Source organism: Pholcus phalangioides, unplaced genomic scaffold (assembly GCF_987345545.1).
Source record: "Pholcus phalangioides strain wild (caught in Gottingen) unplaced genomic scaffold, Ppha-v1.0 ptg000010l_1, whole genome shotgun sequence".
NCBI lineage: Eukaryota > Metazoa > Arthropoda > Arachnida > Araneae > Pholcidae > Pholcus > Pholcus phalangioides.
In genome coordinates this window covers 3,933,109-3,954,537 of record NW_028301603.1, presented here as the reverse complement: position 1 = coordinate 3,954,537, position 21,429 = coordinate 3,933,109, and the positions used below count along the sequence as shown (strand labels likewise).

The 21,429-nt window shown below is 36.9% G+C and overlaps 1 protein-coding gene across 1 annotated transcript in view; it reads right to left on the bottom strand.

Annotated features, from left to right (window-relative positions):
- The window catches only part of LOC149080763 (uncharacterized), a 216,555-nt gene that overhangs the window by 10,244 nt on the left and 184,882 nt on the right, over nucleotides 1-21,429 (bottom strand). Inside the window, exons 6-9 of the mRNA XM_089237455.1 lie at nucleotides 7,763-7,872; nucleotides 6,817-6,931; nucleotides 1,196-1,463; nucleotides 921-988 (exon numbers count right to left, since the gene is read on the bottom strand). Coding sequence (XP_089093581.1) covers nucleotides 921-988; nucleotides 1,196-1,463; nucleotides 6,817-6,931; nucleotides 7,763-7,872 — 561 coding nt within the window. The remainder of the gene's footprint in view (nucleotides 1-920; nucleotides 989-1,195; nucleotides 1,464-6,816; nucleotides 6,932-7,762; nucleotides 7,873-21,429) is intronic.

Genomic DNA, 21,429 nt, shown 5'->3' with positions numbered 1-21,429 from the left:
GTTGTAGGACTGTTGCTCTCTGTGGCGAGACTTTTTAACGGGGAGATCGGCTCGCATTTGCGCCTTGAAGTTGGGAACCACAGAAAACCAACTTTAGCCGACCACCACTGTGGGGTTCGAACCCGGATTCTCGCATTGCGAGTCCGTCACTATAACCACTCGACCACCACAGCGGCAAATTGTCATACATATTTATCAATCGTCTTGGTATATTTTTACTTACCGTCACTTTTCCCAACAAATATGTATAATAATCAAGTGTCGCTAGTAAATTTGATAAATATGTGAAATTTATCACCTTTATCTGTGATTATGAATAATGCCCTAATGTAATTGGACAATTTGATAAACATGAAAAAAATTGCAAATGACTCTAGTATGTGTCATAAATATAGTTGGACCTCCGATGCAATAACAAATTTTGCTGTCATACACTGATATAATAATGCAATACGTGTATGCATTATCATGTAGTATGATTTACCATGTTTACCAATGGCACAACGATTGGGCATTATGCATAATTGCCTGTAAAAGTGATAATTTTTCAGCATTTATAATTTTTTTTAAAGTACTTTTAAATTCACCAATGGTGCTTAGGTGGTATGTATAATTGTCAGTGGAAATGATCATTTGAAGGAAATTTATCAAACTTATGAAAATGCTTGGTGATTACGCATAATATCCAGATTTATCACGTTTACTGTACGACATATATTCATTGTACTTATATATTTGATAATTTTTATTTTGAAATTTTGAACTTCATAGAAAACATGAAACTTGATTGAATGGCTTTTAAGGGGATTGAAAATACTAACCGAAGCCATTATTAAAATTTGCAGTTGAACATTTGAGAGAAAAATAATTACAAATTAACATTTATACTTTTTCTGAATAATATCCACAAGTGCACTTACTTGATATCTGTACTTCTACTACATGTGGAGCTCGTTTGTGTAGCCTGAGGCAGGCATAACCACTGTTACTGCAAGGGGGAAAAAACAAAATGGTCAAGAAAACCACTAAATATTCAGTTTATAAGGAAGGTTCAGGTCAACAGAATATCAGAAACGGGTCAATCATCAAGTCAAAAGAATATTGAAAGAAGTAAATATGCTCTTTACTTTATGATTACAAAATGCTAAGTTCTAGTGATACTTTAACGATCTTATCGATAGAGATCAATACTCACCAGCCATATGTTACATGTACAACATATTGAGAGAAAGCGTTAGGACTTGAAGATGGAGTGGTAGTTTGGACAGTGGAGTGCTGCGGGTTGACTGGCCACTCCTGGGTACAGACCACTCTCTTCACTATGTCACCAGTTGTGGCGTTTGAAACTCTGAAAGAGCTGTTCTTGTGACTGATATCATAAGCGAGCCTGCCATCTAGAACACGCCAGTGCCTGTACAGCACGAACCACTCCGGATAGTGACAGTTTGCACGAGGATGGTTTGCTGAAAATCACACAAGATAAAAGTATTTTCAGTTTTATCCAAAAAACAATATATACTTCATTATAAAAATAGTGTAAATTTATGGTATAAACTAACGTTTCTCGACCTTTCTGAACCCAGCGATCTCAGTAAGTCTGAAATAATTTATAGAAGAGTGGACATTAAGTGGATAATTACTACTGTTTTTGGCACGCAATTGAATAAGGTAAACTAAGGTAAGTGCAAATCGGGGTCGAGTTGAACTACACACGATTTATAAAATTCAGTTAGTTTTTGAAGAGAGTCTGTTGTAGAATTTTTAATTTGTATGTACTCTTTTTTTCAGTAAAAATGTAATTGGTGTGACAGCTGCTCATGCAAGATTACAAAGAACATTCATATGAAGTTCGGGTTGGGTTTGTGGTCATGTCGCTACCTGTTATGACCTTTATGTTTCGACCATCGACCAATGTTTCAACAATTTCTGAAAGTTCAGGTTGGCCTAATATTGTTTTTTTTACGTCAATTTCTTCCTTTCTTTTTTATTTTAGCTGTCATTTTAATATAATTATGATATTTGTTTAGGTAAAGAAGGAATTAAGAGAGTTATATTTTCTCAATGTTTTCCCAATGTTGAGACAAAAGGGAACACAATGCATTTAACTAACTGTGTGTGTTGGCTTTTTCAACTGTGAAGAAATAGATAAAGCTCCTGAGCCAGCGCTAGCTGCTTCAATTAGACTTGGAAGATGGGTGTCTCAAAATAGAGGAAGAATGAAACTTCAAAAACATTTCAGAATCAAAGGTTGGTGGCTGAGTTCTCATCAAATTCCCAAAAAAAAAGTGTGTAATACATTCTTTGGGCAACTAACTGAAGTTGTGGAAGCACAGTTTGGAAAAAGAATCGGTACTACACATACTTTTCGATGGCACAACATTCAAGACAAAACTATAATTAGAAATGAAGTTCTGTCCTTTCCTTCACCACTAAAGTTTGACAGTCTAAGAAAATTTACATTTCCTTTCTCATTCACCACATATATTGGGGGGGGGGGGGGAAGTGTTATTACATTGTGAGTTTTCTGCAAACTAAAGGTTGTTATTTTTCTTTGTAATTCCAGAATAATTAAATGCTTTGGTTTTAAATGGTTTAAACACATCTTTTCCCCTTTGTTTGAGCTTCTTTCATTTATGAATCATCATTTTATGGATGATTTTGAAGCAAAATCCACCTCAGATCAGCAGCACCACTAAGAAATAAAATAAATCGCGAAAAGAGGGGACACAAAAAAATGAGGTTAAAGCAGAATCAATAAAAAGGGAATGATTGAAAAAAAAAACTGCTGCCGTACTTTCAGGTTCTGTTGACTTCTCCAACAGTAGGCGCTAGGTTCAACTTGAACCAATGTAAAAAGCGGTTCCACTTACATCAGCCTACCTAAACTATCATTGTATTACAATTTAATTTTTTATCCTGCCTGCAAACCATCTGTCCCATCTTTGTGGATTAGGTTTAGTCCGTAGAGACCATTAGTTCAGGAATTCTGGTACAGTGAGGGAAGAAACGAGGGCCTGGTTGAAAAATGTGATTAAAAAAGTAACAGTTGGAATTTTTTGAAATTTTTATCAGTGATGGCAAAAACAAGCAGAAATAATATCTTGAGAATTTGAAATATTTTTTTAGTGTTTTTTTTTCTTTTACCATTTTCATGCAAACAGAAGAAACTATAAGGCAACTCCCACTTTCTTGCGTCACTTACCTAATTTGCATATCCTTATAGCTATTGGCTAGGCGTCATTTCTGGTAGCCTCTCAAATAATTTGGCAGGGTTATTTTCCGCAAAGCTTAGTTCATAAAGATGGGACAAAAAGAGCAAAAGGCTCTCTGATAGAAAACGGTAAGTAAGTTACTTATTCAAAATACTCTCCTAATTTTAGTGAAACGTAAAGTAAAAAAAAATTTTATATTTTCATATTTTAACTCATATAAAATTTCAAACATTTATCTCTATTGAGATATTAAGATTTTTTTTTTTTAACGAACACCAATCTCATCACTGTGTGCTGGTGAATAAGGTTGATCAGAGAAGCCTTTTTTTTTCAAACACATGCTATGCAGCAGCCTAATCTTCTATTGTGGACATTTCTTCTACTACTCTACTACACACAAACCCTTGTTATACGACAATTTTCAATCAGTGGAATTGGGTTACTCCATCAAATGTCCAGCAACTGCGCCATAATAACAACATATACTAGAGCAATTAGAAATATTGGCAATTGGAGGTGACAGATACCAGAAAGGTGAATTCTAATAATGAAGATAATTAACTTGGTGAAATTTATCTAAGCAAATCCAAACGTGGTAAGAAGGGACCCATAAACCATAACAGTCAAACCACTATCACAATAAGTGCCCAAAGATCCTTAAGAATCAAACGATTGGTTCTTTCACATGCTGAGGAGTTTGAGGACAGGGAGGTGGGGGCTCTTGAGTGAATAATCAGTCTTGCTCAATATAGTTTACCCATTTTTATTCTTCCATAGATTTAATGAGTTTTGGTTAAAAAAAGCGAGAAAACTCAAAATTTTAATACGAAAAGTAAAGTCTAAAGCCCAATGATATCTATGTTGGTACAACATCTATTATTATTTTGAATGAGCAATTAGAGCAAGGCTTTATACAAAAAAATTATTCCTTTGTTTTTCAATCATGGGAACCTTAGTGCCACATTGCAATGTATTGAAAATAATGCAGTTTAGGTAATTTCAGCTCCCTTTTTTTTTCTGCAATGTTTTCCGTTCACAAAATCTAGAAATAGAGCAGCTTTCTCTCTGCATCGTGTGCAGTGCCGTCTAAGGCATGGGCCCACCCGGGCCTCACAAAAATGAGATCTGGTTGAAATTTTCGAGAAGTTGTTTGGTAGGGCCTCAGAAAAATCAATTGGCCCGGGAGCCCATGAGACTCTTAAGACGGCCCTGACTGTGTGTGGGGATTAAGTTCAAGTCTATATTTACACCAAAAAAAAGACCTCCTATACTTTTTTAATCACAAACTTTATCACATATCAGTAACATGCAAACCATACCAGGTTGCATTTACTTTAATATCACTGAATTCATGTAAAGAAAAAAGGAAATTTAAATTCTGTGATTTAAATCAATGATTTAAAAAAAATAAATCAAGTGATTTGAATTGTGATTTAAATCAGCGTACCCTGCACAGACTTGATAAAATTACTGAACAGTTGTAATGTTCAGTAATATTCATATGGATTCAAATAAAATTGTAAATTCATGTCAAGGTCCAACATATATCATCGAGGAGAAGTGCAAAGGAAAATTGTGATATGCAATACAGGGATATCACTAAAGTTTGCCAAAAAATATGATATATTGCTTTAAATGCAATTTTCCAATTATTTCCAAAATGACTGAAGGGTACAGGAGCTGCTACAAATCGCAGTCAACAAAAATATACAGTAGGCATATTTCACAAAAAAATATTCAAATGATCTGATAGCCATACTTCTCATTGAGGGGGGGGGGGCAGCACTAGATAATAATCTGTAAAATACAGGACATTGCCAATTGTCACAAAAAAAAAAAACATTGCACAATCACCCATCGTAATTAAAACTTCTTAGAAATTGAGGGAAAAACTGTAAACCTGACAAATATGTGAGATGAATATTTATAATTTTTGCCATAATTACCATAATATGATTTATATTATGAGGAGGCTGCACATTATGAGACTTTAGTAATTGTTATAATTCAAATAAGTATAAGTATAAGTGCCGCTGTGGTGGTCGAGTGGTTATAGTGACGGACTCGCAATGCGAGAATCCGGGTTCGAACCCCACAGTGGTGGTCGGCTGAAGTTGGTTTTCTGTGGTTCCCAACTTCAAGGCGCAAATGCGAGCCGATCTCCCCGTTAAAAAGTCTCGCCACAGAGAGCAACAGTCCTACAACAATAAATCATTCAATCATAACATTTCACTCATAGTTAGAAAAACTAGTGGCAGATGGCAGCACTACACATAACAAGCATTACAGAGAAACAACAAAACTTCAGGTCAGGTTTCACTACACGTACACGCACATTCCCGCATGTACCGATTCGTTGGGGGTTCGGCGGGGGGGGAGAGGGGTGGGTGTAGCAGCAGTAGTAGGTAGGGCCTCCAAAAAATGGCTCGGGGAATCCATGATGTTCTTAAGTCAGCCACCTCGTTGGGCAATTTGCCTGTTGTGGCGTGGTATTTGTATTTGTTTTGTATTGTATTGCATATCTTTGAGAAACAGGACAAATGTATAAAAAAATTGGAACAAAGAAAATTATAGGTATGTCCCAAAATACAGGACACAGCTGGTCCATCAAATTGCTTCAGACATTTAACTGGTCCTTGTTTTCAGAAAGGTTGGGAAACACTGGTATATAATAAAGTTTTCTCCAACACAGTCCTGTTCCCTTCACAGAGGCAATGGCTAAAATTGGCTATAGCCGACAGAAAATTTGAAAAAAAGAAAGTGGAGTCAATTAGGAAATAAAGGCACAATCTAACAGTGGTCACTCCCAGGTTTGGTGTGTAAAGAACTTGTTTGAGATCTTATTCATCGGGGATTCGAACCCGTGGACCTTTACGGTAACCTTCATGCTGGAAGATGAGCATCTTCATACTGCATCACTCGGGTGATTATTGTACATTTCTACTGGTCCAAAAGAGTTTTAAAACTTTCACAATTTTTTCTGAAGAAAATGTTTTTGTTCCCATCTTGAATTATTGCTACTTTCCTTTGCCAATCCGTTACATTCAAGTGAATGTAACAAATAGGCTTAAATTGGTTGTTGGTTTTTTTTTCACGTTTTGTAAAAGATATTTTATCAAGCTTTTATAGTGCAATCCCACAGCCTCAGGCATATTAATTTATGAATCGAGCTTCACAGAAAACAATCTAGTCAAATTATTTAAGAGGCTACCGAAAATGATGACCAGCCAAAAGAATATGCAAATTAGGTAAGTGATGCGAGAAAATGGGAGTGGCCTTATAGTTTTCCCGTTTGCATCACAATGGTAAGAGAAAAAAATTACTGAAAAAAATTGAAAATTTTTAAATGAATTTCTCTTTGTATTTTTCATCAATGAAAAAATTTTAGAAAAATTATGACTTTTACTATTTTTTTAATTTCCCTTTCCCACACCTCGCCCTATCATTTCTTCCACCACTGCATAAAGTAAGCAAAAAGAAAAATGTCAGAATTTTATCAATTATGTGTCTAGAAATTAATGCATTCTTAACGTAAAGACAATGATCAAGATATATGTGTACTTTCACTCAATAAAATAAATAAAAAAACAACCAAATTGTATACCTTTTTTCAATAGCATTGTTCTTGAACCTTCTGTAGCCGACAGCAGTCCGTCGCATGTAGCATCTCCGGACTGCGCTACTTTGAAACCAGATCCGTCTTCCATCTGCTCATATACCTAAGAATAATTTTTAAATAAGATACTTGCGAAATTTTTGCACTTATAAATATATCTTTGTGAGGTTTCACCAGGGCGGCAACCATAAGCAGATGCAAGCTCTTCGGATTGGGGGGGGGGGGGTGTTTTATCTGTCCCTGCCCCCCCCCCGCTCATGATAATAAAAAAATGTGGGCCCCGCATTTCCCTGTGGCTGCAATTAGAAACCAGAATTTACTTGGTTGCCGGGGGCCATTATTAATTTTGGAACCTCAATCCCGTAATTTTTTAACGGGAAAAGGTAAACTCAGTGGCCTTAGGGCAGTGGTCTTCAGCCTTTTTCGAGTCACGGGCACTAGCTGTACCCCTCATCAACAGAAGAGCACTCGATGTTTGACATACAAATGCAGGAAATCAGGATGATTTCAATCCTTGAATGCAGTTTGCACAAGGTGTTTGGTTGCCAACGTTAATCAAGTGCTCGCGAGCATGAAATCGGACACGAGCATCGAGCGATCTGGGAGCTTCAGGGTACACCGTGGTGCTCGCAAGCAACGGATTGAAGATGCCTGCCTTAGGGTACGAACGTAGTGCAAGCTGGTTTCCGATTCAGCACCGTTGTAAATTGGTTAAAAAATCCGAAATTCGGGATTTTTTAACCAATCATAAACGGTACTGACTAGCAGAATCGGAAACCAGCGTGCACCATGTCCGTACCTCTTAACCTGGTCCAGTGACCGGGGCACCAAACCCGTCCCCCCCCACGCCCCTCTTACCTGCGGCCCTGGGCTTCACTATACAAAAATGACCGTAGAGTTCAATGCAGCTATAATAAAAATGCCGTGAACTTACAAAACATCTGAATTTATCCTCGTCAGCTTTAGCGACCCGGTGCTCCAACTTTCCGACCAAATATCTTGTAGAGCCTTCTTTCCAAGCAGCCAGACATACCAGTTCTTCCACTAATAGGAAAATCAAATATATATATTTATACGTAAAGTCTCACCATATCTGCACATATAAAATAACATGTCCTGACTGATTCATCATCACCGAGCCCAAACCGCTGAAGCTATAAATAGTAGTTGGTCAGTAGTTTTATTTTATATAACGTAAAGACCCACTAAGAGGGGATTTTTCAAAATTGAACACCTAAAAGGGGGTAATAAGGGGGGGGGGATTTTTAGGTTACGATATCCACGCGAGCGAGTCAGCTAGTGTATCCATAAAGAAGATACTCAAGAGAAATCAAGAAACGTAATGTCTATAATATAGCGTTATGTGTTTGTTTTGCCATCCGGCACATCTGACAGATCCCATGATGAAGTCAGATGCGTTTCAAGAAAGATGACTTTCTTTTTACTGCTTTCACTTTCAAGTACACACTCTGTAATTTTGATTCCCCGGTCTTTGTTTGTTTTACTCGAATATATTCTTTCCCAGTTAAGAAAAGCATCTGCTTACTTTATTCCCCTCCTTAAATCCCCCTAGAAAAATACACAAGGATTACACGAAGAAGAGCCTCTCGTAAGGGTGGGAAAAAAATATATATAATTGGAGCAAATCCAAGTGCCGAGCTTCATTAAGCCGATGTGTGTTTATTTTAAAAGCAGAATCATTCCTCATAGTTCAAAGAAAACACTAGAGTTTATGAAATTTCATAAGAACGTGTTCAATTTAATTATGTTATATGAATGAAGCTCGTAATTTTCCTAATACGTCAGTTTTGAATGATTCAACTCGAATCTATTATGAGACACTTAATCCATTATTATCATGTTAAAAAAAAAAAAAATGCGATTCCCGAAAAGGGTCAAGGTACCATGACTCAAACAACGTGAATGGAAGCCTTCGTTTTAAAAAGAAAGACGCGATAAAGATTAAAGAAAAAGAAATTTCCACTGAAATTTTTCAAAAGAGGAACGTGATTCGAACTATTGCCAGAAATTTCTTGGCTTCTCCGCCCGTCATTTATGCAGCGATTCCGATGGTTGCCAAGTTCCAATGCAGGCACGCGCGCGCGTGTGTGTGGCATGTTTATTACTCCGTTCACAAGAAATAAATAAAAATCATATTAAAATAATGTGCATTATTGTTATGCCTGTGCTATAACAATTCTTCTCAATTACAAGAAACGACTTATAGCTTCTAGAATTACAACTTTAAAAAAGTTGGCATTACAGACACAGCTTACAAAAGATATTTACTACCGACCAAGTTTCATCAAATCGGAAGCGGGTCATGGATCGATTGGACTGAATTCATGGTCGGAATATCAATTAAAATACCTGCCACGACTAAAAAAAAAAAACAACAAAATATGCCGAGCAGAAAATCTGAAATTCGTTCAGTGATTTTGCGGTAAGCAAACGGTTCCAGCACATAATATCCGATTAAGCGGGATATTTAGTTATGCGGGAATTAATTCAATTACCGTTTAACACCGTTAGTATGAAAACTGATGAAGGATCAATATTAATAAAACTTCTGGAATAAAGCGGGCATCAGAATGAAATGGAAACTATGTTGAATTAAAACAATCATAAAACACATTAAAATTTTAAAAATAAAATAAATTTGTCCGCACTGAAGACAACTTTGATACTTTGAGGCCTGACCTCACTCTCAAGTCTAAGTTTTAACTTGTTAACTTATTTTATCATTAATTCCAAATGTCTATCCAACAAAAATATAATATACTTTATATATAGTGATTGAGATGTGCATTAACAGTGTCGTATCAATAGTAATATTCGATTAAACATAGAAAAGTTGTTGAACTTATTCCTTTAACATTGTCGCTACAGAAGGATTTTCGGTACCAGGGGTTTTATCCGTTATCCAATAAAGCGGGGTCGACTATACTTCCTATCAAGTGTTATCCGAAAAAATAGTTTTGAAGAGTAATTCTCCACTCCCCCTTCACATTTCGAAGGAAAAATAAGCTCCTCATCTATTCCGTCGTAATTAAGTTAAACGGGACAAAATCATAATATCGTCGAATGATTGTAACATCAACGTCCACAATTAAACAAACTCCCGAATCAGTGTAGATGATCATTTACGAAAAACATATTTCATGAAAAACAAGCATTTATTTTATTAACTCGCTGAAATTTTGTCGGGAAAGAAAATTAATCTATAATTCATGTTAAACATCATCATGAAGAAAAATGAAAAAAAAAACGAAAAGAATCATAATTTTATTTAGTTTTAACGGGACACATTTTTCACGGTTTAATATGAATTTCTAAGTATCATGTCTTCGTGAAAAATAATGAGATTAATGGGGGAAAAAATCCTGTTATAGTAACATATTATTCAAAAAAAAAAAATCTTTATTTACCTTAGATAAACTAATTAATGTCCCCTTAATTATTTCTCTTTATTATCACGCATATCATTTCCGCTTTTGCATAATGAAAAAGCAAAGAAATATATTTGAATACAAAATTTGATATTAAAGCGAAGGAAACGCGAAAAAATAGAATGGCAGCAGCGCATTAAAAATCGAATAATGTTTTTTTCTTCTCTTAAATAAAAAGAGCTACTCTCGCATATTAAAATATAAATTTTTCTTTATGAGATAATTTCAACATTCAACACACAAAAAAAAAAACCGAGCATGCGCAAAGAGCATCATTAAAATGCACAGAATCATTCGAAGCGAGACTATAATTTAAGAAATTCCGAATGCGCGACGTGGGGCGGAAAAAAAATGTCTTTTCATGCAAAAAAAAATTAATTTTCGATCAAATTCACCGCATGGGGAAAAAAATATTTTAATTCCATTTCTCCGAGGTAGTTAGTAATAGTTTTATTTACGGATCTAAAATGAAAAATTCATATTCTTCCATCTTTTTTATTCTCATCATAAACATAATCCCCCACGGAATGATCCAGGGACACAAAATGAAAATTATGCAGGAGTTAGGATAATTTCATTCCAAGGTTCAGTTTCAACGTCTGACACGTGTGGCCGGAAGAGAAAGTTATTTATTTATTTTTTATGGCAACAGATCTGTTCTCACATCATCTTAGAACACAGTGAAACCTCGACATAACGATACTCTGCGGACCAAGCAAAGATATCGTTATAGAGGGATTATCGTTACATCGAGAGGCAACATTATCATCATAATCATATATGATCATTATCATCATAATCATCATATTTCATCAAATTTATGTTGTTGTTGTCATCATTTTTTTAAAAATCGGCGTAGTATCCTTTACTTTCCTTTCAAACCGAGCACAACTCAGGTCTATCACCATTTATGGGCGATTTACTACCTATTGAGTTAACAGTCTGAGTGCTTATGTAGTGTTGTGTTTGATTTTTCAGTGCTGCCATCTATATTTCAGAAGGGAAGTGAGTGATGTGTTAAGATTGAATTACATTTGTGCTGTTTGTAGGTCTGTTGCTCTCTGTGGCGAGACTTTTTAACGGGGAGATCGGCTCGCATTAGCGCCTTAACGGCGTAGTATCACTAGAAAATGCACTTTTATGCATTAATTCCCCGCAAAAAATTGTAATTGATTAGTTGATAAATAAAATTCAGTTAGATGCACTGGCCCCCGTAAATTTGTTTACCGCGTTGCACTTTTGTGCCATACACCACCAAACCAGAACATGACTCCCACTCTGTCCAAAAGAGGGATACAGGAGTGTGCCATACACCGAAAGTAGCAATACCAATTGCTTCCTTAGCACTTTTGGTGATCTTTTGTTGCGAAATACCGATGTAAAAAAAATGTCGTTGTAGCGGTTTTTAAAAAATTGCCAAACGATATCGTTGTAGATGGATTTATCGTAGTAAAGGTTATCGTTGTATATCGAGAGGAGTTTAACGTTAGACTACAGGCAATTCCAAACAGGATTTTTAAAAATATCGTTGTAGAGAGATTTAACGTTATATTGAGTATGATTGTAGCGAGGTTTCACTGTATATCAACATAATTTTCAAAAATCATTTTACATATTTGCTATGGCTAGCATGGGGTTCCCCCCCCCCTAAAACTGGTGCAAAGTATGTTACGGTACGGAGATGCAGTATGTCATGCAGCGTTATGCAAATCAGGCAGTCAGTAAATTGGATGGAAGAACATGCATTCTTCATTCAACGCTGCCAGTGTGATTTGCATGATACGCTCCAAATATTATACTGCATGTCAGCGCCTTCTAACGTTGACTTTCCGAACTATTTTTTTTTTCATTGAAAAGAAAAATCCAATCTTCCTTTTCTGATCTCATTCATATGCAAACCATAATTATTATTTTTTTTCATTATTCGTTCCTTTTTCATTATTTTTTAAAGATCTAAAACCGCGCAATCTCTCTCCCTACGAACATTTGATACACCAGGTGAGCACAGGCACGTACAGAGGAAAGGGCCACAAACAACCTCATTTAGAGAAACTTTGGGTTATACAAGCCTCCAAAAGAGCATTTCAAATTAAAAGCAATTGATTTAAATAGCCCATACAGATATTTTCTTTAGGTATTTTGATCCTTTTATAAAAGTACTTAAAAGTACACTTTTAATTTTCTATCTCTTGTGGGGAAACGGGTCCCTATGCCCCACTCTGCGTACGCCTATGACACGGTACTACGACCAAAAAATTCAGACAGATCTGAAGATGAAATCTAAAGTAACATTTATACATCTATAAACTTTCCGATGACTTAAATACAGTACTTATTATCCATTAAATAAAGTAGAACATAGATCGGATCATTACCAATTACTTAGAAAAATCTACTACCAAATTCACTCTTTTTTTTTTTTTCTGACTTGAAAACCGATTCAGAAAAAAGAAAACATCGAACATTTCTGTTTCCATCAGACTTATTTCCAATCCGAGAGAATTCTTATTACCATTACACGCTTTACAAACCAGTACATAACGGAAATGCACAGGAGTCCACGGAGCATTCCTTCCGGAATCGTTAATTTTCATCGGGAAAAAAAAAAACAACCAAAATCCGGTCCGAGAGAAAACTTAAAGGAAATTCCTTCGAAGACTATATTCCCAAAAGCAATCAACATTATGATTGATTAAGATGACTTAAATTATTAGTTCTCCTCATGAATGTATTAAACACAGCGGCGCTGGATTCTGGTAATTACTGAAAGTGAGTATATATATATATGAGATATAAAAGAAAATAAAAAAACTCGACGAGATAAATAATTAAAATTCCGAGGGAAAACGGAATCTTACATCGGAAACCACGAAACGAATAATTTGATTAAAGTTTAATTTTAAAAGATATCTTTTAATCAGTTTAAAAGCCGGATTATTTCTTTTTAATTTTGTTTGTCTTTGCTTTTTTTCCCAATCTCAAATTTTCTTATTGGGAGTAGAGTTTATTAGAACTGACTTGTAAGAGAGAGAGAGAGACGTCTCAATTACTAACATTACTCCTAAGAAGAAGAGTTTTAATGCATTGATACAGTTCAAATCTCTCGAGAAATTATCTGGACGGAAATTCCGTGTTTAAGGAAGAAAAAAAAAAGAACCAGCTAATAAAACTTGGTGGTGTGTGTGGTTGGTAAAATATTCAGAAAAAAATAATTCACGTATCTTAACTTATAATTTCCCCTTCCGACATGTATATACTGCAATTATCGTGATAAGCTCCGATTTTATTTGTTTTCAAAACTATATTTATCGGAATCTCAAGATAGCCTCGAACTAAATGATAAGTTTGAATTCCCCCCCCCCCTCAAGAATGCGTATTTGGATGCTTTTCGTAATGTATATTAAACGCCTACATCGATGTGAAATGCGTTGAGAATATTTAAGAAGATTTCCAGCGAATAGTTTTGTACATGACACGCGGCAGAAACTTAGAAAATAAAATAGAGAATCTTACAAATTGTAATATAGATAATCACGTAATTGATAAATGATACAGGAAAGAAATATATTTTGTGCGTGAAGTTAGAAATTTAGTTATATATAATAAAGGTTCGAATTGGAACGGAAAATATGAGGGGAAGTTTTATTTGAATGTCATCACAACTGGAAATTACTGATACGGTATTCGGGAAAGTCTTGAAATAAAATTTTGAAAATTCATGAGTTATTAAATAACTTTCGAAACCATTTTATATGATTTGTATCCGCCAGGAAAAGGAAAAATAAGAGGCATTTTTTTGAGAGAGATATCTTTTTCTCTTAAAGAACCTTACAAAAACTTTTTTCTAGAGTAAGTAAGCAGCTGTTGGGAACAAACAGTACGAAGAAATAAAACCTTGGGAAAAAGACTCTCGCCGATATTTTACTTAGCGCTTCTTATTCTCAACCCCAAAACAAAATGATCGTTTTAGAACATCTCGAACGTACATACTTGAAGAAAGTCGTAAATCTCCTACTTGAACGTTTTTATGGCCACAGAGACGTTTTATTTATTTATTTTTCTCCCGTTTGTTTGACTTTCTTCTCACAGGAAAAACACACACACACACACACATACGTATTTCAAACCAGAGAAGAGAGGAAGCCAAACATCACATACATTTAGTATTCCGAACAACAGCTGCGGCTCCCGATTCTCCGCCATTTATTTCCCAAGAAACAACAACTTTAGGACAAATTATGGCGGGAGTCATTTAAATCAAGGTTTTCGTTTAATTGGCTCTTTTTCGGGATGTTTATCCTATCACCGGAGGTTCCTGAAGGAGATTCGAGACGCATCAATTCTGCCAAGTTTTAGATTTTGTTTTCAACCTAGAAGTCTATAAATGAATGACGCGAAACTACGAACTCTTATGGGTTTTAAAAATATTTAAAATTTTAACAGAAAATTCTTATATTGAAATTGAGAATGCCATTTTTCATATTATAAATGCGTAGCAACGTTTCTGGCTACAGAATACAGTAGTTGGAGTAGAAAATTAACCAGAATTCCGGTTTGTTTTTTGATATAAAACACAGTCGACCCCCGCTTAAATGGACATGAACAAGTCCAGTACACAATATCCGATTAACCGGGCTACTCGATTACGTGGGAACAATTCAACTGCTGTTTAACACCGTTACTATAGTTTGTACCGTATATTGAAAAGTGACGACGGATCAATATTAACGAAGTTTCTGTAATAAATCAGACATCAAAATGAAAAGAAAATTATATATAATTAAAACGATCACAATACAGTACTTAAAATTGTTACTCTCCATTACGAAAGTTGGCGCCCTCCAAGGGCACAACAGAGAACAAAAGCAAAATAATTAAACGTACGTATACGTTAAGACAACTTGGATACGTCGAGGCCACTACCCATACACAATAATCAGGGGTTTTTTTTTTCCAAGTCTCAACTTGGGTCAGGTTTAAAGCCATGAATACCACAAGATCTCATCTCCAAAAAAAAGACTTCGGAGCAGCAATGTTTGTCGTTTTTGAATTTGAAGGACAGATGGCAGCACTTCTCGAACATGACATGCATTCATCAACTTAACGTGAGGTACACAAAACACATACACGGAACATTCCAGCATATACAAATTCACTACAAATTCCTCAGAGCAGTGATTTCCAACCCATGCTCGGCGGCCGGTTCAGGAAAATACAGATTCAATGAACACAATAAGCGGATTGCTCCACAAGGAGACTGAGAAAAAAAAAAGCCAATAAAAAGAAGTGGATGTCCAATTTTTGTGAAACGTAGCAGTCCAGAACGAACGTATATTTAAGGAAAAACTAAAAATTACGCCAAATATGATAAGTACACTATAGAAATCAATAAATAGCCTATAGGAAAATATGGCTGTCTTCACCAAAGTATAGATAGAATATGGATAGACACCAAAGTACTTCTCGATTCATCCCAATATTATAAAATAAGTTGGTAAAAAAACATTAAGCGGAGACACTTTGGACCTCCTTTTTTTTTAAAGCTCACCCAAAGGAGGATTTACGGTTTTGTCGCGTGTGGACTACACATACTTTGCCACCCAATCTCCCATTCTAGTCCAGTTTTGTTGACCACTCATTCCTCAAATTTGCCACCCCCCCCCCCCCCCGACAATATTCCTCTGTCTCCAAGTAGTTATTCTTTTGGTCTCACGCACGTAGACCGCTCGCTGACCTGACCCTCTTCTTTCTGGATCACTATTTCAGTCACTCCCATGCTCGCACACTCTCTAATATCGTTCTTTTGGTCGCTCACTGACCTGGTCATTGGCTCTCTAGGTCACTCACTCACCTGGTCCCTTGTACTTTTTGTCTCCCACATGCTTGCAAAGTCAATGTTTTGGTCACTCACTGCCTCACTTTCAGAATGTGAGTGACCTACGGTGTCATTCCCGTGCTTGCGCATTATTTTTGGTCACTCGCGGGCTTCCACATTATTTTTGTTTGGTTGAAATTTTTCTTGAAAACTCTCTATGTCACTCGTTTGGTCACTTACTGACTTAGTCCCCTCCGGTCTCTAGCCATAGGCGGACGTACATTTCTCCAATTCTTCAAAATTTTTCCCCTCGAAATGACCCTCCCCCCCAAAAAGATTACACCTCGGGCCACTAAGTACCGCCCTCCAAATACGTCTCTAAGCTCATTCCCGTTTTAAAATGGTTCCTAGAGACGTTTAAAATCTGATATACAATTTAAAGACGTTTTAATCCGATGATCTGATCAGAACAGCCACAAATAGGCCGGGGGGGGGGGGGGAAGGAAATATGCAAACACTTCGCAAAACACACAACACGGAAGACAACAACAGTTACACGGCGGTGGGTATCTCGCCAGAATCTCCAGATGCCGGAACGAGGGCCCGAAAATCAGCCCAAGTATGTTCTCTCTCTCTCTGGTGACGTCGCAAATGACGTCAATGAGCTCAGCTGGAGGGATGAGAGAGAGAGAGCACGAGCACGTCTTTTTGGATCACAAAAGATTTTTCACCTTCTTTCTTTTAAACTACCATCTTCTAGGAAACAAAAATAACCACGGTTATGGTTAAGAATAAACTTCGAAACCCTGAAACATTCTCGACGAGAGAGAGAGAGAGACAGGCACACACACAAGCGTTGCTTTCAAAGGCGTCGTTGAATGTTGAACAGTCACGAAAATTGAGTATATAACCTTTAAATCCATACATATTTTCCCATAATCTCCTCTCACATCCTCATTTATTATTCAATAAACGGGAGATAAAACACAACGTTAGGAAGTTTTTAGATCGTGTGTTTTAGCAACGATAATGTAAAAAAAAAAAAGTCTACAGAAGTGCCGTGTATTGTTCGAGAGATATCAGGTAATGTAACATGAAAAAAAAATATATATACATAAGATCAAATCTTGAATATAAAACAGCATTTCCAGTAAATAAAAACATGGAAACTCTTCTGTTAAAAACAAAAAATTCCCAGGGCAGTTTACTTTGGTATCTTATGGCTTTTTCCGTACGGCAATTGCTAAAAGGCGATTCAAAAAAAAAGAGGACGACGACGTTCATCAAAACGACATCGTCGTAAACCATGAATACTTTAAGAGAAATCATACAACATAAAAAGAAAATGTCGTAAAAATAAAAGAGTAAAAACTCCTATTTGGCCGGAACGAGACTACGACAAATGCTGTTTAGAACAATTCCAAAAAAAAAACCAAGCATAGAAAACGTCCTGGACATAAAAACACCTTTATTGCATCGGCCAGATGGCGCTGAGCACCGAAGAAGGAACGCCGGAGAAGTTATATAATGGGAACTGGAGGGGAAAAAAATGGGAACCAAATGTCTCTAGGCAATAAAACAATATGGAACAACCAAAACAAAATCATATAAATGCCCCACCGATACATTTATACTCGAGTATCACATATATATAAATAAAAATACGTGTATCTCTCCGGAACTTTTTATATATAAATGGATAAAAATATGATACATATATAGAGAGCATTTTTCTGTTCTCCTTTACTTCCATTCAGTGGTTATCTGTTATTGCTATATAGCCATTACTATCAGAATACTAGTCTTTTTTATGGGCTATTAACTATACGTGCGGGCGGTTACGTTACTTAATTATTGGTGTACAATGAGTGCGGTTCATTACTGATATGACATTAAATATGGACAAATGCTGCAGCAAAAATGTCTGCTTCATTATTTTTTGATGCGCGATCAAAAATAGTGGTCCTTACAAATGTGTGACCCCATATTATAGTCCGTCCTGATTAATCGGATAAACGGATATCCCGCTTAAACGGATCAAATCCTCTGGAATCAAATTTTCTTCCGTGAAAGACAATGTTTAAGTTTTCGTGCTTTTTTCGAACAAATTCGGGATTTTTCCCAGCTTAATTGAGTAACGGATATACGGATACCCTCGCTAAAGCGGAAAAATCCTCTGGAATAAGTTCAGCAATTTTATCTGCTTAATCGAATACTTACTAGGATTCACACGGTAACTGTTAAGGGGTCATTCAAGTATTACGTCAGCATCGGGGGGAGGGGGGGGGTGGGGTTTGAAGGTTGCTTACGTCACCAACCACCCCTTTTTGAAGATATGAAATATTCTAAGCTGCTGACGAAATTTTGCTGACAGGGGGGAAGGGGGTGTCAGTGTTTTGCTGACTTTTGCTGACAAGGGGGAGAGGGGTCAAAAATGGCTGAAAATCTGCTTACGTAATACTTGAATGACCTCTAATACATATTAACCACTGTGTGTACAATAGTTTTCTTGGATAACGCATTTGGAATTTATATGGCAAATGTGTTGCTAAGACTTGGAAAGTACCTGGACTTGTGAGTGGGCACTGGCCTCTAAGTATCCAATCGTCTCATTTTGATGTCTGATTTATTCCAGAAGCTTTATTAATATTGATCCTTCGTCAGTTTTCAATCGTGGGGAGTTGTAAGCAGTGTCGTCTCAACACCATGGACCCTCAGGCAAAGAGAGATGTTCTGGAGCTTCAACAAAATAATTACATCTTTCTCTACAACACACATACTGAACCCATGGCCCGTGGGACAAATATGGCCCTTGGAGTCCTCTGATGTGGCCCGAAACTTCAAAACTAGTTTTGTAAAAATGAACTTGGCGGCACACATAAACGGATCACTCAAGGGGCTCGCTGTGCGATTCCACATCGTTTGAGTGGCGCATTCCCAGATCAATCAAGTGATAAGCGGGCACATTTACATATCAATCGACTAACGTGCGGCACAGTTCTAGAGAACTTAAGAGGAACGCGGTGTAGTTATAGATCGCTCAATTGATCTGCGGTGCAATTTAATGCCATTTGAGTGACTCGCAGCTCATTTAGATATCACTCGAGTAACGTGCCGCACAATTCCAGAGCACTTCTGTGCCCGTCGGTGCATTTGTGGCTCGCGCAGGAGATCTACGGTGCAGTTTCACATCACTCAAAACACTCGGCAAAATTCTGGATCATTTTAGCGGCTCACATCACATTCCCAGATCACTAGAATGACCCTCGACACATCTACAGATCGGTTAATTGACGCCCCCGGTACATTTACAGATCTGGGTCGCTGTTCCAGATCACTTGATTGAGTGGCCCACGAAAAATTTTCAAACCAATGAAGTGACGCGCACTCATCTAAATTCTGGAGCACCCTCTCTCTACAATTTTCCTCTCTAATTCGACCTTCTCCAAGAGACGTGGCCAAGTCTCTTCTCCCGGTATATATAGAGACGGGCCAATTTCTCTCATTCCCTCTTAGGACAAATCTCTCTACATCGTTGAAAATTCAATTAAAACGAAGCTGCAATGAATCAGTGGCGGAAAAAAAAACAATAATAAGACAGTAAAAATATAAAAAACAACAACAATAACAACCACCAGCAGCAGCAGCTTGTGCATGGCAATAAATTTCCCCCCACGTACAGCTCACAACAACGGGAACGAATGTCCACGAGATTAATTCAGATCGGAAATAATTTAATTAAAAAACAACTATTAATGACAGTAAATTATGAATCCATCCGATAGATAAATTAACTCCATTTAAAAAAAAACAAAAACAGCCGAATATTAATTCCAATTTTATATTAAAAAAAAAATAAATGGCAACCAAAAGAAATCCATAAATGGCTCTCGATAAATGACGTGTCCCTAGATATCATTACTGGGGGAGGACAAAACAAAATAACAGTACTTCTCTCCCTCCCCCACTACTAACAGTATAAAGAAAAATGAGCGAATTCCACAGAAGAATCTGAAATCGTTAAAACAACCAGAAATGAAATTTCTATGCAATTTTTTTCTTCTTTTTTTAAATTTCTTCTCTCACGGCTTTTACTCTCGCCAAGAAAAATTAATGACGGTCCGAAATTCTCTTTCAAGACCGAAATCATTCGTCTTTATTTATTAGGAACATACAGAGAGAGAGAGAGAATAGAAAATGGCGGCCTGGAGAGTAAGAGAGAGAGAGAGAGAGAGAGAGAGAGTGAAAATTGATGGCGCTTGGTGAATTGTTTTGAAACGCGCAGCTTAAAATGTAGGCGGATACTTTCGGTTCGATTAATATCACGGTCGTCGAAAACGAACGAAATTCATCCATCTCCTCACGATTCCGAAAGAACAGAAGAGGAAGTGAATTAACTCTCACATTTTATTTTTTTGGCGAGTTCTTTTTCCTAGTTCTCGCCAAACCTGTGATATCGATTGCTATTGATTTAAATTCAATCAAATAATTTTTTTTTTTTAATTCCACAGGTACGAGGAACTGCAGGTACCCCCCTTAACCATATAGTAAACCTTGAAACACTTGAAATAATTTCAATGGTATTGCATTATGGGATCCGGAAATTACGCCTCCGACAATTCGCCCCGCGGCATATTCAGCCCCGCGGATATTTCGCCACCGACATTTTGTCTGCCCCTGCCGTATGAGTGCCCTAGTAAGTCACTGACTGTGTTGAGTGACCGAGAGTGTGTGACTGCATAGGTCAGTGAATGACCATATGAGTGACCAAGTAAGTGGCCGTATGAGTCGCCAAGTGAGTAGGCGAGTGACCGTGGAAGTAAATGAGTGTGAGTGACTGCATGGCTTAGTGAGCTACCGTATGAGTGACCAAGTAAGTGAGTGACTGTGTGAGTGACCGTGTGTGTGTGACTGTATAGGTCAGTAAATGACGATATGAGTGACCAAGTAAGTGGCCGTAAGAGTAGCCAAGTGAGTAGGTGAGTGACAGTGGAAGTAAATGAGTGTGAGTGACTATAAGTGAGTGAGTGACCAAGTGAATGTGTGAGTCACTGTATGAGTAGAGTAGTCAGGTGAGTACGTGAGTGACTGTATGAGTAGCCAGGTGAGTAGGCGAGTGACTGTGTGAGTGAATGACCACATAAAATATGAAAGTAACAGATCATAATTATAAGGAAGTATGAGTGATCATATGAGAAAGTGAGCGACTGTATGGTCGAAAAAATGACCATATCAATGATCAAGTGAGTGACTGCAAATGTTTTCTCTTCCACCTATCTTTGGTTATTTCCTGGTGAAGTAATATATTTCTGTCATGATTTTGATATTTTCATTCAA